The sequence below is a fragment of the Canis lupus genome, chromosome 7 (genome assembly GCF_048164855.1).
Source record: "Canis lupus baileyi chromosome 7, mCanLup2.hap1, whole genome shotgun sequence".
NCBI classification, from domain to species: Eukaryota; Metazoa; Chordata; class Mammalia; order Carnivora; family Canidae; genus Canis; species Canis lupus.
In genome coordinates, this window is record NC_132844.1 from 10,046,095 (window position 1) to 10,069,316 (window position 23,222).

The 23,222-nt window shown below is 34.7% G+C and overlaps 1 protein-coding gene across 6 annotated transcripts in view; it reads right to left on the bottom strand.

Annotated features, from left to right (window-relative positions):
- Positions 1 to 23,222, bottom strand: part of LIN28B (lin-28 homolog B) — a 134,894-nt gene that overhangs the window by 37,440 nt on the left and 74,232 nt on the right. For all 6 annotated transcript variants that reach the window (XM_072831939.1, XM_072831944.1, XM_072831943.1 and 3 more), the window contains one exon: positions 22,593 to 22,777. In XM_072831939.1, coding sequence (XP_072688040.1) covers positions 22,593 to 22,777 — 185 coding nt within the window. The remainder of the gene's footprint in view (positions 1 to 22,592; positions 22,778 to 23,222) is intronic.

Genomic DNA, 23,222 nt, shown 5'->3' on the forward strand with positions numbered 1-23,222 from the left:
ATTATCACAGATGAGGCAAAATTATTGTAGATGAAAATATTTTATATCATGGAAACCACAAATGCATTAAAATTACTGAAATTAATTAAATTAGTAAGGTGACTAGTTACAAAATTATATAATGTCAATCCTATTTCAAAAAAAGATTATAAAAATAAAAGACAAAAGAAATCCCATTTTCAGTAACACACAGATAACATACCCTAGGATAGACTTTATTCATGTGTTTAGATGTATGCAACTTTTCTTTTATACTAACAACATATAGTTTTTGTTTTCTCCATTTAGGTCCTGCATATCTCTTATTAAGCTTTATTCCTAAGTGCTTTCATTTTTTTTTTTTTGTACCTTTGGTAAATGGAATGTATTCTTCAGTGAACAGAGGGAGATACAGAGAGATTCTTTCCTCCGCCATCCATTCCTCCATCCTCCTATCTCCCTTAGCAGAAGGGTCATGGTTTGATAAGTTTGTTTACTGCCAGCTCAGAAGAGCAGAAACTATACCTTCCACACTTCAGAGATTTGCCTCTGCCCAAGAAACCCTAAAAGCCAGGTCTATATTCTTATTAAGTGAAGAAAAACCATGGCTGGAAGAAAAACAACAATAACTCATAAGGACAATGTAACCCAAGGAAGAAAGATACACTTTTAGAAAATGTGGATTCTACTGAAATTCTCTGAAGAGAATTGTAACATAAGCCAATTAGACTCAAACAGGAAGCAAAAAAGCTCTCTGGAACTAAAAACATGACTTCAAATTTTTAAATTCAATAGCAAAAAAAAAAAAAAAAAAAACAGTGACAGGAGATACACCTGAAAACTCAATATTCTGGAAGTTCAAGAAGAATAATCTTATAACAAAAAGCAAAACAGGAGATGGAACAGCTGAGAGAAAAATGAAACAGAGATCAATTTAGAAGCACTAACAGCTGAATAACAGGAGTTCCAGAAGGAGAAAAGGAAACAACTAAAAAAGAAACAGGTAAACCAGTAACAGAAGATAATTTCTAAGAAATGAATATTTAGTACAAGGACAGATGACGCTGTTTTGGTAGTAAGACTTTCTCAGTGAAGGAAGGAACACATAATGGCACAAGTTCCTTATGTTGCTGGAAAGCAGAAAGAATTTGCATACTGGCTTCTTTGGTGTAGCACTGTTTTATGAACAAAAGTTAATTTGCCTGACTTCATCCGGTATCTCCTTTCATTATGACACCTTGATTTGCTTTCAAAAGTCCTCCTTCTACTTTCGATCCTTGTCACTTGGATAGGGCTCACCTCACCCCTCAGCTCAAGGGGTGAGCAGATGACTCAAGTCTAGCAAATCAGAGTGTTACATTATAGTTCAGGTCAATAAAATCAATCCTAAACCTTTGTTAGAATTGCTCGTAATTCTATCCCCCTTTGCACTTGGATTGAGCACTCAAATCTAACTGTATCTGAAACTATTCTAATTCCTGGAAATATAAATTATGTGACTCAATAAATTTCTGTTTTTCCTCCTTAAGCCAGTGGTTCTCAGGCTTCAGAGTATGACAAAATTACCTGGTGGGTTTGTTAAAAATAAAACAAAACAGATTGCCAGGATCCATATCTTAGGAAAAGTCTGGATGAGGCCTGAGAATTTGCATTCCTAACAAGATTCCATGTGATGCTGACACTGCTCCGGGGACCACGCTGGAGAATAATTGCCTTAAGCTATTATGAGTTGGTTCATATTACTTACACCTGAAAGATTAGTGACCACTATTCTCTACAGTCAGATGAAAAACAATCCTTGAAGCAAAGTCAAAATTTAAACTGATACTTTAGATTATCTAGAAAATAACGAAAATTATTAGAAATTCATACCAAAACTTGTGCAGCAACAGTTAAGTTTTTCTTAAAGGAAAATGTCTAAAATCCTTATTATTTATTATAAACGAAGACTGAAAATATGCTAAGTATTCAATTTAGGAAAAGAGAAAAATATAACCAAATTAACAAAGACAAAAGACTTTATACAGGTAAGATCTGAAAGTAAAAACACAGAAAACTCATAAAAGCAGAAAACATATGTAAGATAAAAGTTCGGTATTTGAAAAGGCTAATAATCCATGAGAATTCTAAATTGGAAGAAAAAGAAAATAGAAATGTGAAATGCTAGGGATCATTAAAGTTCACTTGCATATACAGAAGAAACTAAAAGAATATGAGAATCTCATTGCCACTTTATGGCAACAAACAAGAAATCTAAAGGAAGTAAATAATTTCCCAGCAAAATATACCAAATAAGACCTAAAAACCTAATAGATAAGGCTCTGGAAATATACAAAAGGCAAAGGATTTAGATGTTCTGGAGCTCAGTTCTATCATCCCCTTTCAAAGCTGTAGGTTCCAAATTATCTTGATCATGTATATTTATCGGTAAAACATTTTTGAAAAACTTTCCCATTATATGTTTGTTTGTATGCATAAATTAGGTATGTACTAGTATACATTTTAAAACAAAAAGTATAAAGTAAATAAATATAAAAACAAGTTGTGCTATTTTTTTCCCACATATGAAGAAATTGAATCTATTGTCTTGTCCATTCTTGGAGTGTAGACTTTCCACTGTGGAGTTCATCATTTTAATTGTTGTGTTTATTAAATTATTCCACAACATAGAAAGACACAGAAAACTACCTAACACATAAAGTTCAAATAACCCTACTAATAAAATATGATGCAGAGACCACATGAAAAAGTCCAAGTATGTGTATTACCAATAAAATTATGAAACTAAATACGTCAGAGCATATCATGACTAAGAAGGGTTTGCCCCCACCCCAGGCATAGGAGAATGGTTCAACTTCACAATATCTATGGATATAATTCATTTTTTCAACAAAATAAAGAAATACAAATTATGTCAATAGATGCTGAAGACTTTTGATATAGTCCAGCAGCCATCCACAATAACTCTGAGCAGAAAAGAAGAAAAAGGAAGCAATTAAACATGGTGATTATTTACTGAAAAACAATGGCAAACAGATTAAATTGGAAATTTTAAAGCCATTTTCAGTAAGTTAGAAGATGGGATGCTTGCTGACGTCAGCATTATTCAACATCACTTAGGAAATCCTAGTCCATTCCATAAGGAAAGAAAATCAATTAATAGATGTAAGCATTTTAGAAGAGTCATAGCTATCTATCCCCTATATCCATACCTTCTCTTTATAGTAGCAAGAACAAGGTAAAACTAAAGGAAAAAATTTCCACATTAGTGTCCCAAATTATAATACCTAAGAATAATAAACATCAAAAGGAAGGTATGGAATGGTACTGAAGGACACCAAATAACTTGAAAAAAAAGATTCAACACAGCTTACATGCCCATCCAATTCTATTCTCTTCTCTGCCTCCCCAGAGTAAGCAATATTGTGAACTAGGGTTTGTCATGTTTTTACATTTTTTACCACACATAGAAGATCCTTAGATACTATCAATTGGTAGCTTTTAAAAATTAATAAAGATGAAATAATATTGTATGGATCACTTGGCAACTTGCTTTATAATTCAACACTGTAGTAGGCTTTAAAAAAAAAATCCAGACTGATAAAGGTAGTTCAAATTTGTCCATTTTAACTCGGTATCACCTAAGAATACACTATAATTTAACCATTCTTTTGTGAGTACACATTTAGGTTGTTTCCACTTTTTTGCTATTACAAACAATGCTGCAATAAGCATTTTTGTAAAATTCTCTTTGTGTACATGTGGCCATCACATTGAGAACACATTTTGCACTACGATTCACACAAACACACAACTCACACACAAACACACACAGCACGACCCAAAAGTTTATGAAACAATTACTTTTACTACCTGCAATGCACTCTGATGATTTTTATTCTGTAATATTTCATTAAAAAATAATGATGCTGGTTAATAGCCACCAAATTAATATAAAAAAACACTAGTAGGCCCCAACCCACAGTTTGAAAAACAATGTTCTGGGAAATCTACCTAGAAGTGGAATCGAAGGATATAAACAATTTTGATTCTATCAGATATTGACAGTTTGCTCTCTAAAGTATTGTATTGGGGTACCTGGTTGGCTCAGATGGTTGAGTGTCTGCCTTAGGCTCAGACCATGGTCTCCAGGTCCTGGGATCCAGCCCTGCATCCAGCCCTGCGTCAGGCTCAGGGGGCAGTCTGCTGCTCAACAAGGAATATGCTTCTCCCTCTCTCCCCACTACCCACCCCCCCACCCCTGCCCTCATGCTCTCTCTCTCTAATGAAATCTAAATAAATAATCAGTTAAGAGTCCCACCAGTATTATATAAAATTATTCACAATACTGTCAGACTTTGAAATTTCTGCTAATTTCATGGGAGCAAAGTGGTATCCCATTTAAATTAGTAATGCTAAACATCTTTTTGTCTATTGAATATTTTCCTCTTTCATAAATTATTGTTTACTTGCTCGTTTCCTGTTGGGATTTTACTTCTTTTTTATTGGTAGTCCTTTAGATATTTTGGATATTAAACTCTTTATCAACTAGATGCATTGCAAATATTTTCCCACTCTATTTTCTAACCTTGTTTATATTGTTGATGTTGGACTGTTTGGTTATAGCTGGTAACTATGTGTCCCAGAATCTCTTTCTCTGGATGGCTCTGGGTTGGAGTTAGCCAAGAGAAACTTGTACAAGATTTGGAAGGCAAAAATGAAGCAAAAGACATTATTCTTAGAGGATAATTGTGGTCAGACACAGTTAACAGACAGACACAGATCTGCTCAGAAGGTCCCAGCTTGTTTTCACGATGTTGGCCCTAAAGCAGCAAGCAGCCCACCACCAGCCCTCATCTGCAAACCCAGAGAGGCTGTAGCTCCAGAGATAGTTTCCATAGATCTCCCCAGAGGCTTCCTTCTGCAATATCAGATATGCTTGGCTTTTTGGAATTCCCTACAAAGTCTGATTTGTCTGCCTACCCTAGGGTTTGTGAAGACTAGTTAGTCACTATCTCTCTAATCCATGGACTCTTCCCTTCTCTAGCAACTTCCACATTTGCATAAGATCTAAATCCCCTAGGGGTGCCTGGGTGGCTCAGTAGGCTGAGCCAGGGACTCAATTTCGGCTCAAGTCACGACCTCAAGACTTGAGGTCAAGCCGTGCATTGGGGTCTGTGGCAAGTCTACTTGAGACTCTCTTTCTCTCTAAAATAAATAAATAAAATCTTTTTTTAAAAGACTCTCTAAAATAAAAAATAATATTTTTTAAAAAGACTATTAAGATCTAAATCCCCAATTTCTATAATATTTAGAATTCTATCTTCCTAAATGAAACCTTTGCCACTAGGTAGAAATTTTACATTCTGAAGTAGTTAATTTATTCTTATATTTTATGGTTTGTGTTTTCTGTATCTGGTTTAAAATTATTGGGGCAGCCCGGGTGACTCAGTGGTTCAGTGCCGCCTTCAGCCCAGGGCCTGATCCTGGAGACCCGGGATCGAGTCCCACATTGGGCTCCCTGCGTGGAGCCTGCTTCTCCCTCTGCCTGTGTCTCTGCCTCTCTCTCTGTGCCTCTCATGAATAAATAAATAAAATCTTTTTTTAAAAATTTAAAAATTAAAAAAAAAATAACATTATTTTTGCTCAAACCTAAGGGCATGATGATATTCTCCTACATTTTCTCCTAATAGATTGTAAAGTTTTGCTTTATACTTTTAGGTTTTTAAATATGGTATGAGTAGGGGTACACTTTTACTTTTTCTCTATGTACAGATAACATTCTCATGACAATTTATAATATTTTTATTATTTTTCTAAGATCTGAAATGCCATCTCTGGCATATATCAAGATATATATGTTATATATATCTATATATAAATTCTATTAAGGTCTATTTGTCTTTCACTGGGCTATTGCATCACTTAATTACATATAGTTACCTCGTTGCATAACAAATATTGATCTGGTAGAAAGAGCCCTCATACTTTGGATCTCATCTACAAAACTATGTGGTTATTAATGGTGCTATAAACTTCCAAATCAATTTTAGAATCAAGCCTACTGGAATTTGGAAACGAATTTATAGACTGAATTTATAGATTCATTTATGGGGAATTACACTCTTTAAAATATTGAGCCTTGCCATTCATTATTTTGTTAAATATACCTTTCTCCATTAATTTAGGTCTGCTTTTATATCTCTCAATGTAAGTTTATCAATTTCTTCATAGAAGTCTTCCACACTTTTGTTAGATTTATTCCTAGGTACAGTGTATAATGGTTAATGTTCTAGTTGTAAAATAAACCTTTTTTTGAAATTAAAGTGATTTCCTGGGGCATAGAATTATTTTTGCATTCCTGATACTCAATTGTTGCTTCTTTTTCTGATATTCAATCGTTCTTAGTTTGCTTTTCTTATACTGAACTTATAACTAGCAATGTTAAATTATTTAGTCCAACTATTCCACTAATTTTCCTGTAGGTAACTATGCATATAAAATCCTACTGCTATGTATAACAAAGCATTTCATTTCTTATTTTTCAGTCTTTAGATTTTCAATTTTGTTTTTTTTTCTAATTGCATTGGTAGTACCGCCAGTATTATCAATAATAAACCCATGGGATCCCTTGGTGGTTCAGCGGTTTAGCGCCTGCCTTCTGCCCAGGGCGTGATCCCGGAGTCTTGGATCGAGTCTCACATCAGGATCCATGCATGGAGCCTGCTTCTCCCTCTGCCTGTGTCTCTGCCTCTCTCTGTGTGTCTCTCATGAATAAATAAGTAAAATCTTAAAAAAAAAAAAAAAAATTTCCATAGCCACTAAGAGTCAACAATAACTCTCTCCCAAAAGGAAGGAAAACACTTGATTTTCTTCCTTATTAACTCATTTATTTAAAATAATCATACAATAATCATACAATAGACAAGACTACACCTAAAAATTGTGGAGGCTAAAATTCCTGAATTCTTGTTTGACTTGAGATTTTCTTTTAAGAAAAGATGACTGCAGAGCCATTTTCTCTTTACATAACATTTTTAAAATTTAATATTTATTCTCTGCTTATATGCAAAGGAGTTACACTTTAAAAATAGTTCATTATCTGAAAATGTACTGTTAAAACATGATATAAAAACTTATTGTGAACCTGATTTTACTAAAATAGAACCTGATTTAAGCAAATTAGTACTTTTTACTGATAAGTGTAAGCAGATTAAAATTTATACATTAGGGACCCCTGGGTGGCGCAGTGGTTTGGCGCCTGCCTTTGGCCCAGGGCGCGATCCTGGAGACCCGGGATCGAATCCCACGTCGGGCTCCCGGTGCATGGAGCCTGCTTCTCCCTCTGCCTGTGTCTCTGCCTCTCTCTCTCTCTCTCTCTCTGTGTGACTATCATAAATAAATAAAGAAAAAAAATATTAAAAAAAATTTATACATTATAAATTATAATATAAATAAGAGAATCCTATTGATACGAGCAAAAGAAAACTTCATTACAGTATGAGTACAGTTCAAGTCATACTCTCAATCTATTTTAACCAAATTTCAAAAAATTAAAATTCCAGTATAAATTTGAAAGGACCTTTGCATAGGTTCTTCAAATTCATCAGAGCCAAATTTGACTTGTACTTCCTCATTAATGGAGAATAAAGAAAAGCTAGCTCAAAGCTTCTAAGAACTTTGTAATTCCCTAGATTGTTACACTTGGGTTTGGGGCTTAGAACTACTATTTCAGTGGAGGGATTTAGCAGTGTAAAGGATGGAAATTTTTGGCTGATTAGTCTTCATCTTAATCAGTCCTTATTGGGTTCACACAGAAACCAAGTGGGGACCACACCGGATATAAACATGATGATTTTTGTTTTATAAATTTAAAAGTCATACTTTGAACAATGTCCTATGTTCATTAAAAATACACATTTCATTTTCTGAAAGGATCTCCAGATTTTGAACTATTAGGCAATTCTCATAACCCCTTGTATTGAAACCATACTATGAATATTTGACCTCACTTTCACCAAGACCACAGTCTAAAGGAAGAAAATTACATAAAGTTAAACCAGCAATTTCTACTTGAAATATTATTAAAGTTGCTTCTGTAATATTTTTTCTGCATTACTTTACTATTTATTATGCTCAGAATAAAACAGCAATCAGAAAATCAATCTAAAATTATGATGATTTGCCACTTGGCTTCTGCCCATGCTTATCAGGCTTCTGGGGAGACCTATGCAGCGCCAAAGGAAGCTCAGCCCCGCACAATGTCTTGTGCAGGGTGATGAGAATGGCACATTGTCTGCCCAGTCTGAACAGAGGTCACAGCAGGGAGAGCATCTGCTAAGATAATGTGAATGAAGGAAACAACTATAATTGCCTCATTAAGAGATCTCTGGCAAAATAATCACAAGAAGAAAGGACTTAGGAAACCACCCTAAAATTAAGTCTACAATAAGGAAAATTTGAGGTAGAATAAAAAATGCTTAAGAATTAAGGAAATGTGGGTATTCCATTGGTTTTACTAATGCCCTTAGTCACTAGATAGATAAATGGAAACTTCGATGCAACAGTTCAGTTATTCAACTCCAGCTCTTGCCAGTCATTAGTAGGAAGCAGAAGATGCAAATCCACAGCTATGATGCAAACAAATGTGAAATAAAGGGTGGTGGGGAATTGTTTACAATGGACCAAAACATAGGAACTAAGCTTTAAAGTCTGTATTTTGCTATTATAATGAAATACATATTAAAGGAACATTTTAAGAGGGAAAAGTAAAATATAAAAGCCCAAAGTAAGAAAGACAAAGGAGAAATTGTCTCTGCTTGACCAATTCACTTTCTTCTATTTTCTACCCCTACCATTTAAAAATAGATTTTTCATAAAAGTCAATAGTATATAATTACAACTAAATCCTCAGTTACTTTTCAAATTACCAGCGAATCTAGGTGCACATACATTTTATTCAACATTGTTGATAAACTAAAGTTATTTCATAGTAAAAGCTAATTTTAAACTCCAATTTAAACTTAAATTAAATCTCCAAACCAGACACAAGACTAAAATGTATTGAAACTGACAAATTATTTCTCCATTTTCTGATATTTTGAGGTTAAGCCTGGTGAACCTAATTTGTACTATACGGTTAAAATTTATTATTAAATAAACAGAATCTTCAATAAGGCTATTAAATTTTTCTGATTCCAACAAAAACACTAAAATTAGCTTGTTACACACATAAGCCAGGTTTAAAATAAGCAAACTATTTGATGACTTTGATGTTTTGCACCCAAAATGTGCTGGCTAATTTTTCCATTCCATTTACCATTCCGGTCTTTAAACTGCCTTAATCTCCTGCCCTCAGATGTTGACCTTGTAAGAATAGGGGTCAGAGGTCAGAATAGACAGACCTCAAAGGATCTGGACTATCAATTCATGCCTGAGAGATTTCTCTTCCACAATAGGAACCTACTAAACAGCAAATTCCTAAATCTAATCACACAAGTATCAGGGTGAAACAGTTATTTATTGGAATTTGTTGATTTACAGTTTTCAAACATCTCCCGCATCTAAAGTGCATTTTCTTTTTCTTTTGGGAGCAGGTTCTGGGATATAATAAATATAAAAATAAAATCACAGAAGAACTTTTAATGTGAAACAGATAACCTTAATAAAATGGCATCATAAACAAGTAGATTTATTATTTTCAGTAATGCTACGGACGTAGATTTCAAAATGAAAAAAACATACCACTATAATTCCTAACTATAAAGTACCTGAAAAACTTCAAGTTATACCACAAAGAATGAAAGATGCTATACTGCTGAGGTAGGTGGGGGAGGGGGTAGAAAAGTCACCATTAGTTAGCTTTGAGCTCACTTGCTCTAAAGGTAAATGAGGGCATTAAATAAATACTTTTTATTTTTAATAAATGAAAATATACAGTCCTTCAATGAGAAAAGCCAAAACTAGATTTTAAAAAATCTTATGGCCTCCAAAACCTTTTTGCAAACTTAAAGAATTTGAAATAAAAAAATTGTGGCCCTGTAAAAATAACTTTACTATCATTTATCTTTACTTTTATTTTTTAAAAAAGCAAGTTAGCTCTTCCAAGCTGATAACAAATTAACATATATAATGAGTTTCTGTTTATATTCACCTTGGTCTTTCTGACCATAAATGAATGGTAAGTACGTCATAATGTGACATTCTACCACCACTTTAATACTGGAAATGTCAAATTTCACATCAATTTTTAAGTCTACATGAAGAATATCTTAAAACTTACAAGTAGTTTTTAATATGATGAAATGAAAGGAATTTCCTACATTTCAATGTGAAAAGCAGTAAAACTGAACATAACACTTAACCTTCTTTCTAAACAAAATATATTAAAACTTCAACTCAGAGAAAAAACAAAAAGCTTAATCATGTACTAATGCAGTGATGCAAATAAAATATTGCTTGAAATGGAATGAAAGCAGTAGAACATTGGTATTATTTTCTGTTATTTTAAAAATCTCAGGTCAACATTGTTGAAAGGAACTGCATTATAATGAACAGCACTTCTTGGACTGTGTCGTTGGGTCAAAAGATGTGGAAGGTTAAAGAGAACAAAGAAAATAGTCAGGACCCTAGAAAAAATTTAGAATAAAAAAGAGGTAAAAAAACCAGAAACCACAAACAATAAAAGATGAAGCTTATATACCCAATATATATATTAACCATGTATATATATGCACTTCAAATGTATTTAAGGCCAACATGTATTTTTATTCCTTAATTATTAATGATTAAAATCATTTAACCTTCATAGAAAGATTTCCAGACCATCTGTTTCAGTCCATATCATTTTTACTAATACAACACATTTGTTAATACAAAATAAAATCTTATTACATGAAATATTTAATTCTATATTATAGTCTGAAATAATTATTCCATATAAATTCTAAAAATTAACAACGGCAAATAAAATAATCATTTTACTCTCTTCTCCCATAATTTTACTCTGTTAGAAGTTACTTCTTTTACTTCATAGTAAATTAATAAGGCTTTATAAAAAAACAAAAGTTATCAAGCATAGGCCAGATTTTGAGGAGTAAAATAAAGTTTTAAAATTTAGTATTAACTTCATTTTATTATTAAAAGAACTTTATAGGGGTCATTAAATCTCTATTCTTTTGATAATATACATTAAAAATCCCAAAAATAAATTGGAAATTATTTCATTTGAAATTTTTCAAAAATATTTTAAATGTGGGGGTCTTAAAATAAGACAAGGTAACACACTGCTGAACACTGGTAACTGTATACTAAATTCAGCAGAATTTTAAGACAGAATGAAAAAACTAATCCCACTTTCTTTTGTAAATAGCTTATGTAAAATTAAGATAGAATCCTTAAAATTATTTTATATTTCTTGCCACAAAGACATAAATCTTCACAAAATATGATTCTATCATATATATGAGATATATATATTAAAATTGAACAAATACTTCTTTTTTCTTTTGAGTTATGGAACCAAATTACAAATTTTTAAATGTTAATTCCATGTAATAAAAATTTCATAGTTTTAATTTTTTATTTAGTTCTTTGAAAAGATGAAATAGAAAAGCCGTTAGCTAGACATACTAAGAAAAAAGGAGAGAGGACTCAAATAAATGAAATTGGAAATAAAAGAGGAGACATTATAACTGATACCACAAAAATACAAAGGCTCAAAACAGACTACTATGAACAATTATACCACAACAAAACTGGACAACCGAAATGGATAGATTCCCAGAAACACAGAACCTACCAAGATTGAATTATGAAGAAAAAAAAAATCTGCATACACCAATTACTACTAAGGAGTAATAAAAAATTTCCTTACAAGGAAAAGTCCAGGACTTCATTGCTTCACTGGTAAATTGTACCAAACAGATAAGACTTAATACCAATCCATCTCAAACACTTCAAATATACAGAAGATAAGGGAACACTTCCAAACTCATTTTATGAGCCCAGCATTACCCTGATACTGAAACCAGACAAGGATACTATAAGAAAAGAAAATTATAGGTCAATATCCCTGATGAATATAAAATGCAAAATCCTCAATAAAATATTAAAAAACTAAAAAAAAACTGAATTCAACAATACATTAAAAGAATCATACATTGTTACGAAGTGGGATTTATTCCAGAATTAAAAGAATGGTTTAACATCTACAAATTAATAAGTGTAATATTATCATATGAAAATGGAGGATAAAAGTCATATGATCATCCAACAGATGTAGAAGAAACATCTGACACAATTCAACATCCATTCATAATAAGAACTGCCAAGAAGTGGGTATAGAGGAAACACCCCAAATAATAAGGGCCATATATAACAAGCCCACAGCTTAATATTATACAGTGGTAAAAAGCTGCAAGTTTTTCCTTCAAGATCATGAGTAAGACAAGGATGCCCACTCTTACCACTTTCAACATAGTTCTAGAACCCCTACTTAAAGTAGTTACATAAGGAAAAAAAAAGGCGTCCAAATCGGAAAGGAAGATGTAAAATTGTCTCCATTTGCAGATGACATGATAAAGAAACCTCAAAAGATCCTACCAAAACACTGTTAGAACTAATAAGCAAATTCAATAAGCTGCAGAATGCAAAATCAATATACAAAAATCATTTGATTCCTGCACACTAACAATGAACTATCAGGAACAGAAATTAAGAAAACAGTCTCATACACAATTGCATCAAAAAGATTAAAATACCTAGAAATACATTTAACCAAGGAGGTGAAAGATCTATATACTGAAAACCACAAAGCATTAATGAAAAAAATTGAGGAAAACACAAATAAATGAAAAGCTATTCTGTGCTCACGGACTGGAATAATTAATATTGTTAAAATGCCCATACCACCCAAAGTGATCTACAGATTCAACGGAATCTTTATCAAAATTTCAATGGCAGTTTTCACAGAAAACAGTACACACATTCCTAAAATTTGAATGGAGCCACAAAAACACTGAATAGTCAAAGCAACCTTGAAGAAGAACAAAGCTGGGAACATCGCACTCTCTGATTTCAAACTTTATTACAAAATAATAGTAATCAAACAGTATGGTACTGGCATAACAATACATAAAAACAGACTCATAGGGACACCTGGGTGGCTCAGTGGTTAAGCGTCAGCCTTTGGCTCAGGGTGTGATCCCGGGGTCCTGGAATCGAGTCCCCCATTAGGCTCTCTGCAGGGAGCCTGCTTCTCCCTCTCCCTATGTCTCTGCCTTTCTCTGTGTGTCTTTCATGAATAAATAAATAAAATCTAAAAAAAAAAAAAGACTCAGACCAATGAAACAGAACAGAAAGATCAAAAATAAACCCACATATGTGGCCAATTAATTTATGACAAAGGAGTTAAGAAAATACAATGGGGAAAGGACAGTCTCTTTACCAAATGGTATTGGGAAAACCGGGCAGTCACTTGCAAAAAAACAAAAAAAAAAACAAAGAAGAAACTGGACCACTATCTTACACCATACACAAAAATCAACTCAAAATAGTTTTAAGACTTGAACATGAGGCCTGAAACCACAAAACTCCTAGTAGAAGAAAACCTAAGGTTTAAGTTCTCAGACATCAGTCTTGGCAACGATTTTTTGGATTTGACAACAAAAGCAAAAATAAACAAACGAAACAAAAAAACTTCTACACGACAAAAGAAACCATTAAACAAATGAAAAGGCAACTTATACAAGGGAAGAAAATATCTGCAAATCATATATCTGATAAAAGGCTAATATTCAAAATCTATAAAGAACTCATATGATTCATTAAGCAAACAAACAAATAATCTGATTAAAAGTGGGCAGAGGAACCTAACAGATATTTTTCCAAAGAAAACATACAAATGGCCAACTGGTACACAAAAAGGTGCTAAATATCACTAATCACTAATCAACGTCATCAAATATCACTAATCATTTGACAGGGAAAGTCAAATCAAAAAGCACAGTAAAATATCATCTCCCATCTGCCTATAAACAAAAAGACAAGAAATAACAAGTGTTGGGGAGGATGTGGGAAAAAGGGAACTCTTATGCACCGTTGGTAGAAAGGAAGGGAGCCCACATGGAGAGCAGACTCTTATCACTGCTCCTTCTTATTTGTACTTGTACTGCATTGTCCTATATTTATCATGGTTTCTTTTCAACAGTTTCTTAAGTATTTGGGAGGTTTATATTGGAAAGGTTATGTATCCCCCTCCTGGTTCTCTGCACCCAATTGTCCGACTGCTGGTGGCAATGTTAATTAGTTCAACCAAAATGGAAAACAATATGGAGGTTTTTCAAAAAAATAAAACTACCATATGATCCAGCAATCCCACTTCCGTGTATATATTCAAAGGAAATGAAATCATTCTCTTAAAGAGATATCGGCCCCCTCTGTGTTCTCTGCAGCACTATTTACAACAGCTAAGACATAGAAACAACCTAAGAGTCTACTAGTAAATGAACAGATAATGAAAATGTGAGATACACACACATACACACACATGACTTAATCAGCCATAAAAAAGGAAATCCTGTCATTGGAGACAACTTTAACGGATCTTGAAAGCATCATGCTAGGTAAAATAAGTCAGACAGAGAAAGATAAATACTGTATCACCTTACTTATATAGGAATCTAAAGAAACTAAACTTGACGCTGAACAGATTGGTGGTTGCCAGAGGTGGGGGTTGGGGCTGGATGAAACAGGTGAAGGTGATCAAAAGGTAGAAACTTGCAGTCACTAAGACAAGAAGTTCTGACATTTAATGAACAGTGCATGGTGACTAAAGTTAACAATACTGTATTGTATATCTGAAAGTTGCTAATTGTAAATTTCAGAAGTTCTCATCACAAGAAAAAATTTGTAACTATGTGAAAGCTATGGGTGCTAACTAAACTTACTGTGGTAATCATTCCCCAGTATATACATATATGAACTCATGATGCTGAACACCTTAAACTAACACAATATGTCAGTTATATCTCAATCTAACTGAGGGCAGGGAAGGTATAATTCCACTTTTACTCTATTCATGGAAAGACAAAAGTATAGTGATACAGAATAGGTCAGTGGTGGCCAAGGGTTTTAGGTGGGGGAGAAATAACTGCAAAAGACGGTGGGGAAAAAAAAGACAGAGGGTTGGGGCACCTGAGTGGCTCAGTCAATTAAGCATATGACTCTTCCTTCATCTCAGCTCAGGTTTTGATAGCAGGGTCATGATTCAAGCCTTGCCTTGGGCTCCACGTCCAACGTGGAGCCTAATTGAAAAAAAAGAGGGAAATTTTGGGGGTGATAGAGTGTTCTGAAACCAGATAATAATGGTAACTACATGAACATATATGTAAAAATTCACAGAAGAGTATACCAAAAGAAAAAAGTGAATTTTAATATATCACAATTTAAAAAATAAAATAAAAACAGCTCTCCATGCAAACAAAATACATAGAAATATACCAATGCTTACATTTTAAAATAGAATTTAACTGGAACTCTAGCTTTCTAGTACTTTAGCAAACCAAAGTAATTATTTAATTATCATTATTTTAAATATTTTGTAGGCTATGAGTTTGCAAGTATCAAAGTACTTGAGTAAGTACTTGAAAGAAGTATTCAAAAATGATGAGGGTGTGTCAAAAGGACACAGAAACCAGCTGGAACTAGTAACAGAATCTAAAAACCTTGAGCATTAAAATAATTATTAAATAACATAATTTATTGATAAAGACAGAAACTCATGATGCATATTGAGATAATAAATAAAAAATGGAAAGTTTGATAAAGATGATGATATTTAGGATGCCTGGGTGGCTCAGTGGTTGAGCTTCTGCCTTCAGCTCAGGTCGTGACCCCAAGGGTCTTGAGACCGAGTCCCACATCAGGCTCTCCGCAGGAAGCCTGCTTCTCCCTTTGCCTATGTCTTTGCCTCTCTGTGTGTCTCTCATGAATAAATGAAGAAAATCTTTAAAAAATATATGATATTTACATGGCCTCAAAATATCTCATCACAAATTGCTAATTATGAAAAGAAAAAGTAGTGGAAAAAAATAAAAATCCTTTGCCATCTGACAGGATACAATGAGAAGAATGCAGCACCACCTCCATGACCTTCTTGTCAAAGATGAATAACCTCAATCTAATAGTAAGGAACCATTAGCTAAATTCAGGCTATGATCTGGATTCAATCTGGTGTTTTTCAACTTGTCACTCTAACCCTTATATTGCCTGTTAACTAAAAGTTAGGTTGAGAGAATTTTGTTAGGTTCAAGATACACATTTTTGCATAATACTTCCAATTCATAGAATATATACATGTTGGAGAAACAAGTTTAAAGACACTAGAATGAATCCCAATTATGGCACACTCTACAAGACAGTTGGTCTAGTCTCTTTAACAAGTTAATGTCATAAAAGTCCTTCCTAACGGATGCGCGTGTGTAGGGAGGGACTGTTCTAGATCGCAAGAGACTTAAGACATATAAAACTAACTCAATGCCAGGTTCCTTAATTGCATTCTGATTTGAAAAAAACAACCACAGAAGATAAGTTTTAGACAACTGGGGACATTTTTAAATGGACCATAGCTACACTAATAAACATGAAAATCTGGTCAAAGCACAATTTTATTCTCATTATTTAAGGCTTTCTGCAGAAGTAAATATGATTAATAACCATAAAAGAAATCAAGAAAGTTACCATAGATCTCTCAAGTCTTTTAAGCATTTAGGAAGCACATCAATGCCTTGGAAACTGCTCCAAACATCAGTTAACAGTGCCACATCCTGCTTTCTCATTGTTTCAGTTTCTGTAACAGAAGTCTCTGCTTATTTGATTATTTAACTGCAATTTGTTTCTACCATTTTACAAAAATCGTGGCACATGGAAAACCAGAACTGCTAATCTTACAACAAAAATTATAAACATCCTTGGGATATTTGATCATTACATGGAAAACATTAGCATGTTTGATCATCAGTTGGAAATCATTAGATACCAAATTGTGTAAAGGCTTTAATCACAGTAAGATACACAACAAACATCGACTGTGGAAGCAGTAATTCACCCTCTGATGACCACCAACTTCTACTCTCTCATTCTTTCTAGCACCCCAACTACACCAATTCTAGCACCCCACCTATAACCCACGCACACCCCATGAGCCTGCCACTTTTTCAATGACTTCACTCCTTACCTAGTTTATACTGTATAATCCATCATTAGAACTGCTCCCTTGTACACACTGTCAGTGCCCGTGTCTCCCTTTGTCATTCTCAACTAGGAAACCAACTTATTAATAAATCCATCGTTCTGCCTATTTCACAGCTGTAGCCATGAAGTCACCAGTGGCTGGAGAAAAAACACAATCATACTGAGTGACGTTACTTTAAATCCATGTCCACTAATCTTCAATAGGTTGTGGTATTACCTGTAATTCCACCTTTTTCTCTATAATGAGTTCACTCTTTTCCTATTTCAATTTTTTATCTTTTTTATTATTTTTAAAAGATTTTATTTATTTATTCATGAGAGACACACAGAGAGAGGCAGAGACACAGGCAGAGGGAGAAAACAGGCTCCATTCAGGGAGCCTGATGTGGGACTCGATCCCCAGATTCCAGGATCACGCCCTGGGCCAAGGCAGGTGCTCAACTGCTGAGCCACCCAGGCATCCCCTGTTTCAATTTTTTAAAAAGATTTATGTATTTATTTGAGAGAGAGAGAGAGAGAGAGAGAGAGAGAGAGAGAACATGCGTGAATGAGTAGGGGGAGAGGCAGAGGGAGAGAATCTTTAAGTAGACTCCCTGCTGAGTGTGGAGCCTGACACAGGACTCGATCTCATGACCCATGAGATCATGACCTGAGCCTAAACCAAGAATTAGATGCTTAATGGACTGAGACACCCAGGAGCCCCTTAATCTCCTATTTTATACCTTCTTTCTTTGTAAATCTCCAAACTACCTCTTCCACCATCCCTCTCCAGTTGATGACCTTGCTTGAAATTTCACTAAGAAAACTGGATAAAAAGCTCAGAAATCTCACCTTATTTCATTCTTGTATCTACTCACCTGTATCTGTACCTGTGCGCTGTGTCTTACCTCTACTTCTGAAGAAATGAACTATCCGTGCTTGCAAGGCTAGCTGTCTCCATTATGCTTTATATCCCAAGCCTCTCTCTGATTTTCTTTTCTTTTTTTTTTTTCTTCTGATTTTCAACAAGGAAAATCACTCCAACGATTGACCTCCTCTTTTCTGAATGTTCAATCTTCCCCTTTCTACTGGACCATTCTCACTGACACATAAACATGCTATAAGTTCTATGCCTCAGCTGTTGCTTGATTTTTCTGCTATCATTTACAGGAAAACTCCCCAAACTGTCTAAATTTGCTGTCTCCACTTCCTCTCCTTTCCTTCTATTGAACACAACCAGCTTAGACTTTCACTCCCAACAGTCCACTGAATCTGACCTTGTCAACTTCACCAGTGATTTCCTTGTTGCTAAATGCTCAAGTCTTGGGGGTTATCTTAATCATTTCACCATCAACACCATTTCACACACGGGAGTCCCTCTCCTTCTTGAAATACTTCTTTCCTTGACTTATGAGACAAAACCCTTTTAATTTTCCTATTTCCCTCCTTCTAACTTATTAATGCCCTTTGCTTCTACTCTCCTGATTACTGGGTGCTGGAATGTGCTACAGTTTAGTGGTCTTCTCTTTTCCACGTATACTCACTCTGATGGTGATCTCATTCAGTGTTAAGGCTATAAATACCACCTTTCTGCTGAATATTGCCAAGTCTTTTTATAGAGCCTTGGAACTCCATACTCTTGCATCCACTTGCCTAATCTATTTTTCCAATCAATGTCTATTATAAATCTCCAGCTAAATATATCTGAGACCATACTTCTAATTTTCTGCTCCTTCTCTAGTCTTTTCCCTCTTGGTAAATGGTCTCTTCATCTTTCTGACTGCTCAAGCCAAACAAACCTTGGAGTCATCCTGAATATTTCACTTTCTCTCAGAGTCCACATCTGATCCAAAAGTAAATCCTATTTCCCCTACCTTCACGATGTCAGAATTTTTGTTCCTCACTTCTGCTGCTACCATCCCAATCTGAACCACCATCGTCGTTTTTCTGCTTTAATGGAACCACCTCTCAGTGATTCTCAGCTTCCATTCTTACCCTTTCGCTTTGCGTTGTCACCGCAAAACTGCCAGTATGACACTTTTTAAAAAAAAGATTTATTTGAGGGAGGGAGAGAGAGAGTGCACGCAAGCATGGGTGGAAGGCCAGAAGGAGATGGAGAGAGAGAGAGAATCTCAAGTAGACTGCTGAGCATGGAGCCCAAAGGTGGGGCTTGATGGCCCAACCCTGAGATCATGACCTGAGCCAAAAACAAGAGTCAGATGCTTAACCGACTGAGTCATTCAGGTTCCCTAGATAGATATATGATTAATTTTGCAAGCTGGAAAGCCAAATAGCAATCAAGTCAGATAGCATTAAGGAGATAGAGACAGACTTGTTTGTATACAAATTCATGATTTTAAAACTTTTAAAAGTCACTATAATTAAAGCTAAATTTTATTTCACAAGCTGAAAAAATATCTATTTGAGGCAAAAGGTTAACATCATAAATACATAAAGACAATGTGAGAAAACTGAAAATCCATATTGGTCTTTGCTCCTGGTTCCTGGCATGGAGTTCCTAAAACCATTGTCACTTCCTAAGTGATAAAACCATTAGGATCATCTCTTGTTCTAACACTGGTATTGGACCTCTGTTCCTGACAGAGGGCTCTTGCAACCCCTGTTAATATCCTGGGTGATAGGGGTGAGTGTCTTTCATTCTAAGGGAATTCTGGGTGGGCTCCTAGGTAAGGGCTGCTCACCAGAAAGACCAAAGCATGATTTGAAGCTTGGAATTTTCTGTCCTGCTCCCATTTTTTTAAGGGGGAGAAAGGCTGAAAATGAAGTTACTGATTAATCATACCTACATGAGCAAGTCTCCATAAAATCCTAAGAGTGAGGAGTTCCGAAGCCTTCAAAATGGGAGAGTGATCACCCCAACTCCACCTTTACACCAAGAGCCTCCCAGACCTCATCCTCTGTATATCCTCTTCATCTGTATCTTTTATCATATCCTTTAATGAACTGGTAAACCTAAGAGTTTCCCTCAGTTCTGTGAGTCACTCTAGCAAATTAACCAAGACTGAGGATGATGTGGGAACCTCTGATTTATAGCCAATCAAACAAAAGTTGGCAACCTTGGAACCCACTTCTTGCAACTGGCATCTAAAGTGTGTGGAGGGATACAGTCTTGTGGGACTTAGCCCTTAACCGGTGGGGTCTGACTCTGTCTCCAGATAGATGGTCCCAGGATCGAGTTCAATTGTAGCACATCCAGCTGGTGTTGTGGAGAACTGTTTTGTGTGGCAGTAAAATCTCCACACACTTGGTATCAGAAATGAAGTGCCATGTAATAATAAAGGAGACACACAAGAGAAAAAGATAGTAGGGAAGAACTAGGTTTTTCATAGTAGGAAAAAAGAAAACAGAGTTTTTCCTAAACAGAGAACTTACAAACCAATAATAACAAATGAACTCCTCATTAGTCATATGAGCAAAGGACAGAAAACATATAATTCATAGAAGAGAAAAATGAAAATTGACATAAAAATATACTTAACCTCAAATATATATATATATATATATATATATATATATATATATATATATATATATCAAACCTCTAATCTAATCAAAGGACACAAAGGAAAAGAATGAGCTGTATCTCTTAACCTATATAATTGGAAAAATTTTTTTTTGATTTTTTATTTGAGAGAGAAAGGAACCATGTGGGGGGAGGGAAGGCAGAGGGAGAGGGAGAGAGAATCTCTAAGCAGACTCCCCACTGAGTCCAGAGCCTGATGTGGGGGTCAATCTCATGACCTTGAGATCATAACCTGAGAAAAATCAAGAGCCAGATACTGAAATGACTGACCCACCCAGGAACCCCAGAAAAAAATTTTTAAATGACATCATTCAGGGGTGCCTGGCTAGCTCAGTTGGTAGAGTATGTGACTCAATCTCAGAGTTGTAACTTTAAGCCCCATATTGGGTATGGAGCCTACATTAAAAAAAATTTGGGGGCACCTGGGTGGCTCAGTCAGTTAAACGTCTGCCTTCGGCTCAGGTCATGATCTCAAGGTCCTGGGATTGAGCCTCTCTATTGCATTCTTGCTCAATAGAAAATCTGCTTCTCCCTCTGCCTCTCCCTCTGTCCCTCCCCCCTACTAGTGATTTTTTTCTTTCTCTCAAATAAATAAATAAAATCTGAAAAATAAAATAATTTTTAAAAATTGAAGAAAAATTAAAAAATATTTCTTTAAGGGGTGCCCCTGGCTGGCTAGGTCAGCAAAGACTGTGACTCTTGATCTCAGGATTGTAAATTTGAACCCTACGTTGGGTGTAGAGATTGATTAAATAAGTAATAATAATCTTAAAAATAAAATAAAATGACATCATTCCATGAGCAGTCTCATTTTTAAAGGAGTTTTATATTGGCCCTAATCATTTCTGGAAAGCAGTCTGGAAACAGACATCAAAAAATTTTAAATGCCTTATTTTTGATCCAGATTTTTCAATATTAGGTATTTATCCCAAGGATATAAACAGACAATTTTTCAAAAATGTACATATAAGGATTCCCACTGTGGCACTATTGATAAGGTCAAAATAGTCAAAATAGCTTAAATTTAGCAAATTACTTTAGCCTTGCATAAATTCTGGTACATTCAAAAAATAAATGAATTCTGGTATATTCACACAGTGGGAATTTATACAGGTGCTAATGACTGATATGAAATGTTCTTGATCTACTGTTAAATGGGGAAAAAAAGCAAGTTTCAAAAATACTGCATATATATTATGATTTCTACCTCTAGTTAGGATTTCAAGTGATTTTTTTCAGACTTCCTTATAATTTTTTATTATAAGATAACATGAGTTATCTTTTAAAAAGATAATATGAGTTCTCTTTTAAAAACAGACAGAACAGGGACGCCTGGGTGGCTCAGCGGTTTGGCGCCTGCCTACAGCCCAGGGCATGATCCTCAAGTCCCAGGATCAAGTCCCACATCGGGCTCCCTGCATGGAGCCTGCTTCTCCCTCTGCCTATGTCTCTGCCTCTCTCTCTCCCTCCCTCTGTGTGTTCTCTCACGAATAAATAAAATCTTAAAAAAAAAAACAGACAAAACAATAAAAGTATTTTCATTTGAAAAAACAGATGAGGCGTTAAGACATACACAGAGGGATAGATAGCACTGTCTGTTGGAAATCTCAACTTCTCATTTGTGATCTCAGAACAATCTGGTGGGAAATAGTGCAGAGTTCAAATTGCAATATAGCCTATATTCCTAATAAAGTTTATTCAACTTCACAATGGTGGCATTTTATTTACTTTGACTAGACTATATTATATCCAATAACATAATAAAAAGGCAAACACATTTTCAGATTTTTTTTTCCAAATACAATAAACTCACAAACTAACAAAGTAAAATGATTACCTATCTCCCTTTGGTTTTCTTTTTTGTAGTGTCTTCCCTTTGGGTCTTCTTTCACTTCCTAAGCAGGGGCTCCCACCAGGTCCAGTTACCCGTATTGATTCAAGGCCTTTGGAAGATTTTTTAAATGTGAATTCTACTGGTTCTCCTTCTTTTAGGCTTCTAAATCCTTCCATGAATAATTTGCTCTATAAAGAGTAGGGGAGGGAGGGAGAGAGAAAGAGAGATCATGATCATCAACACTTCATAAATTTTCTTTATGATTTTAAAATGAACATGGCAAGATACTCACTATTCTACATCATAAAGTCTTTTTTTTACATCCAGTAAGAGTTATACCATTTTCAAGGTTCCTGTCGCAATGCTGGCAATGGGAGATAAGCTAACCATTTTTAAAGGCAATTTGGCAATATTTATGAAAACTTTAATGTGCATATTATTTAACCCAGCAATTCCACTTCAAGGAATTGCTACAGACATATACACAAAAGTTCAAAAATAAAGCAACAGAAGACCTTTATCAAAATTCACTACAGCACCATCTTAAAACAAATTACAACTACCCTAATGTCCGTCACTAGGAAACCGATGACACAAATTACAGTACAGCTATATAATGTAATATTATTGAGC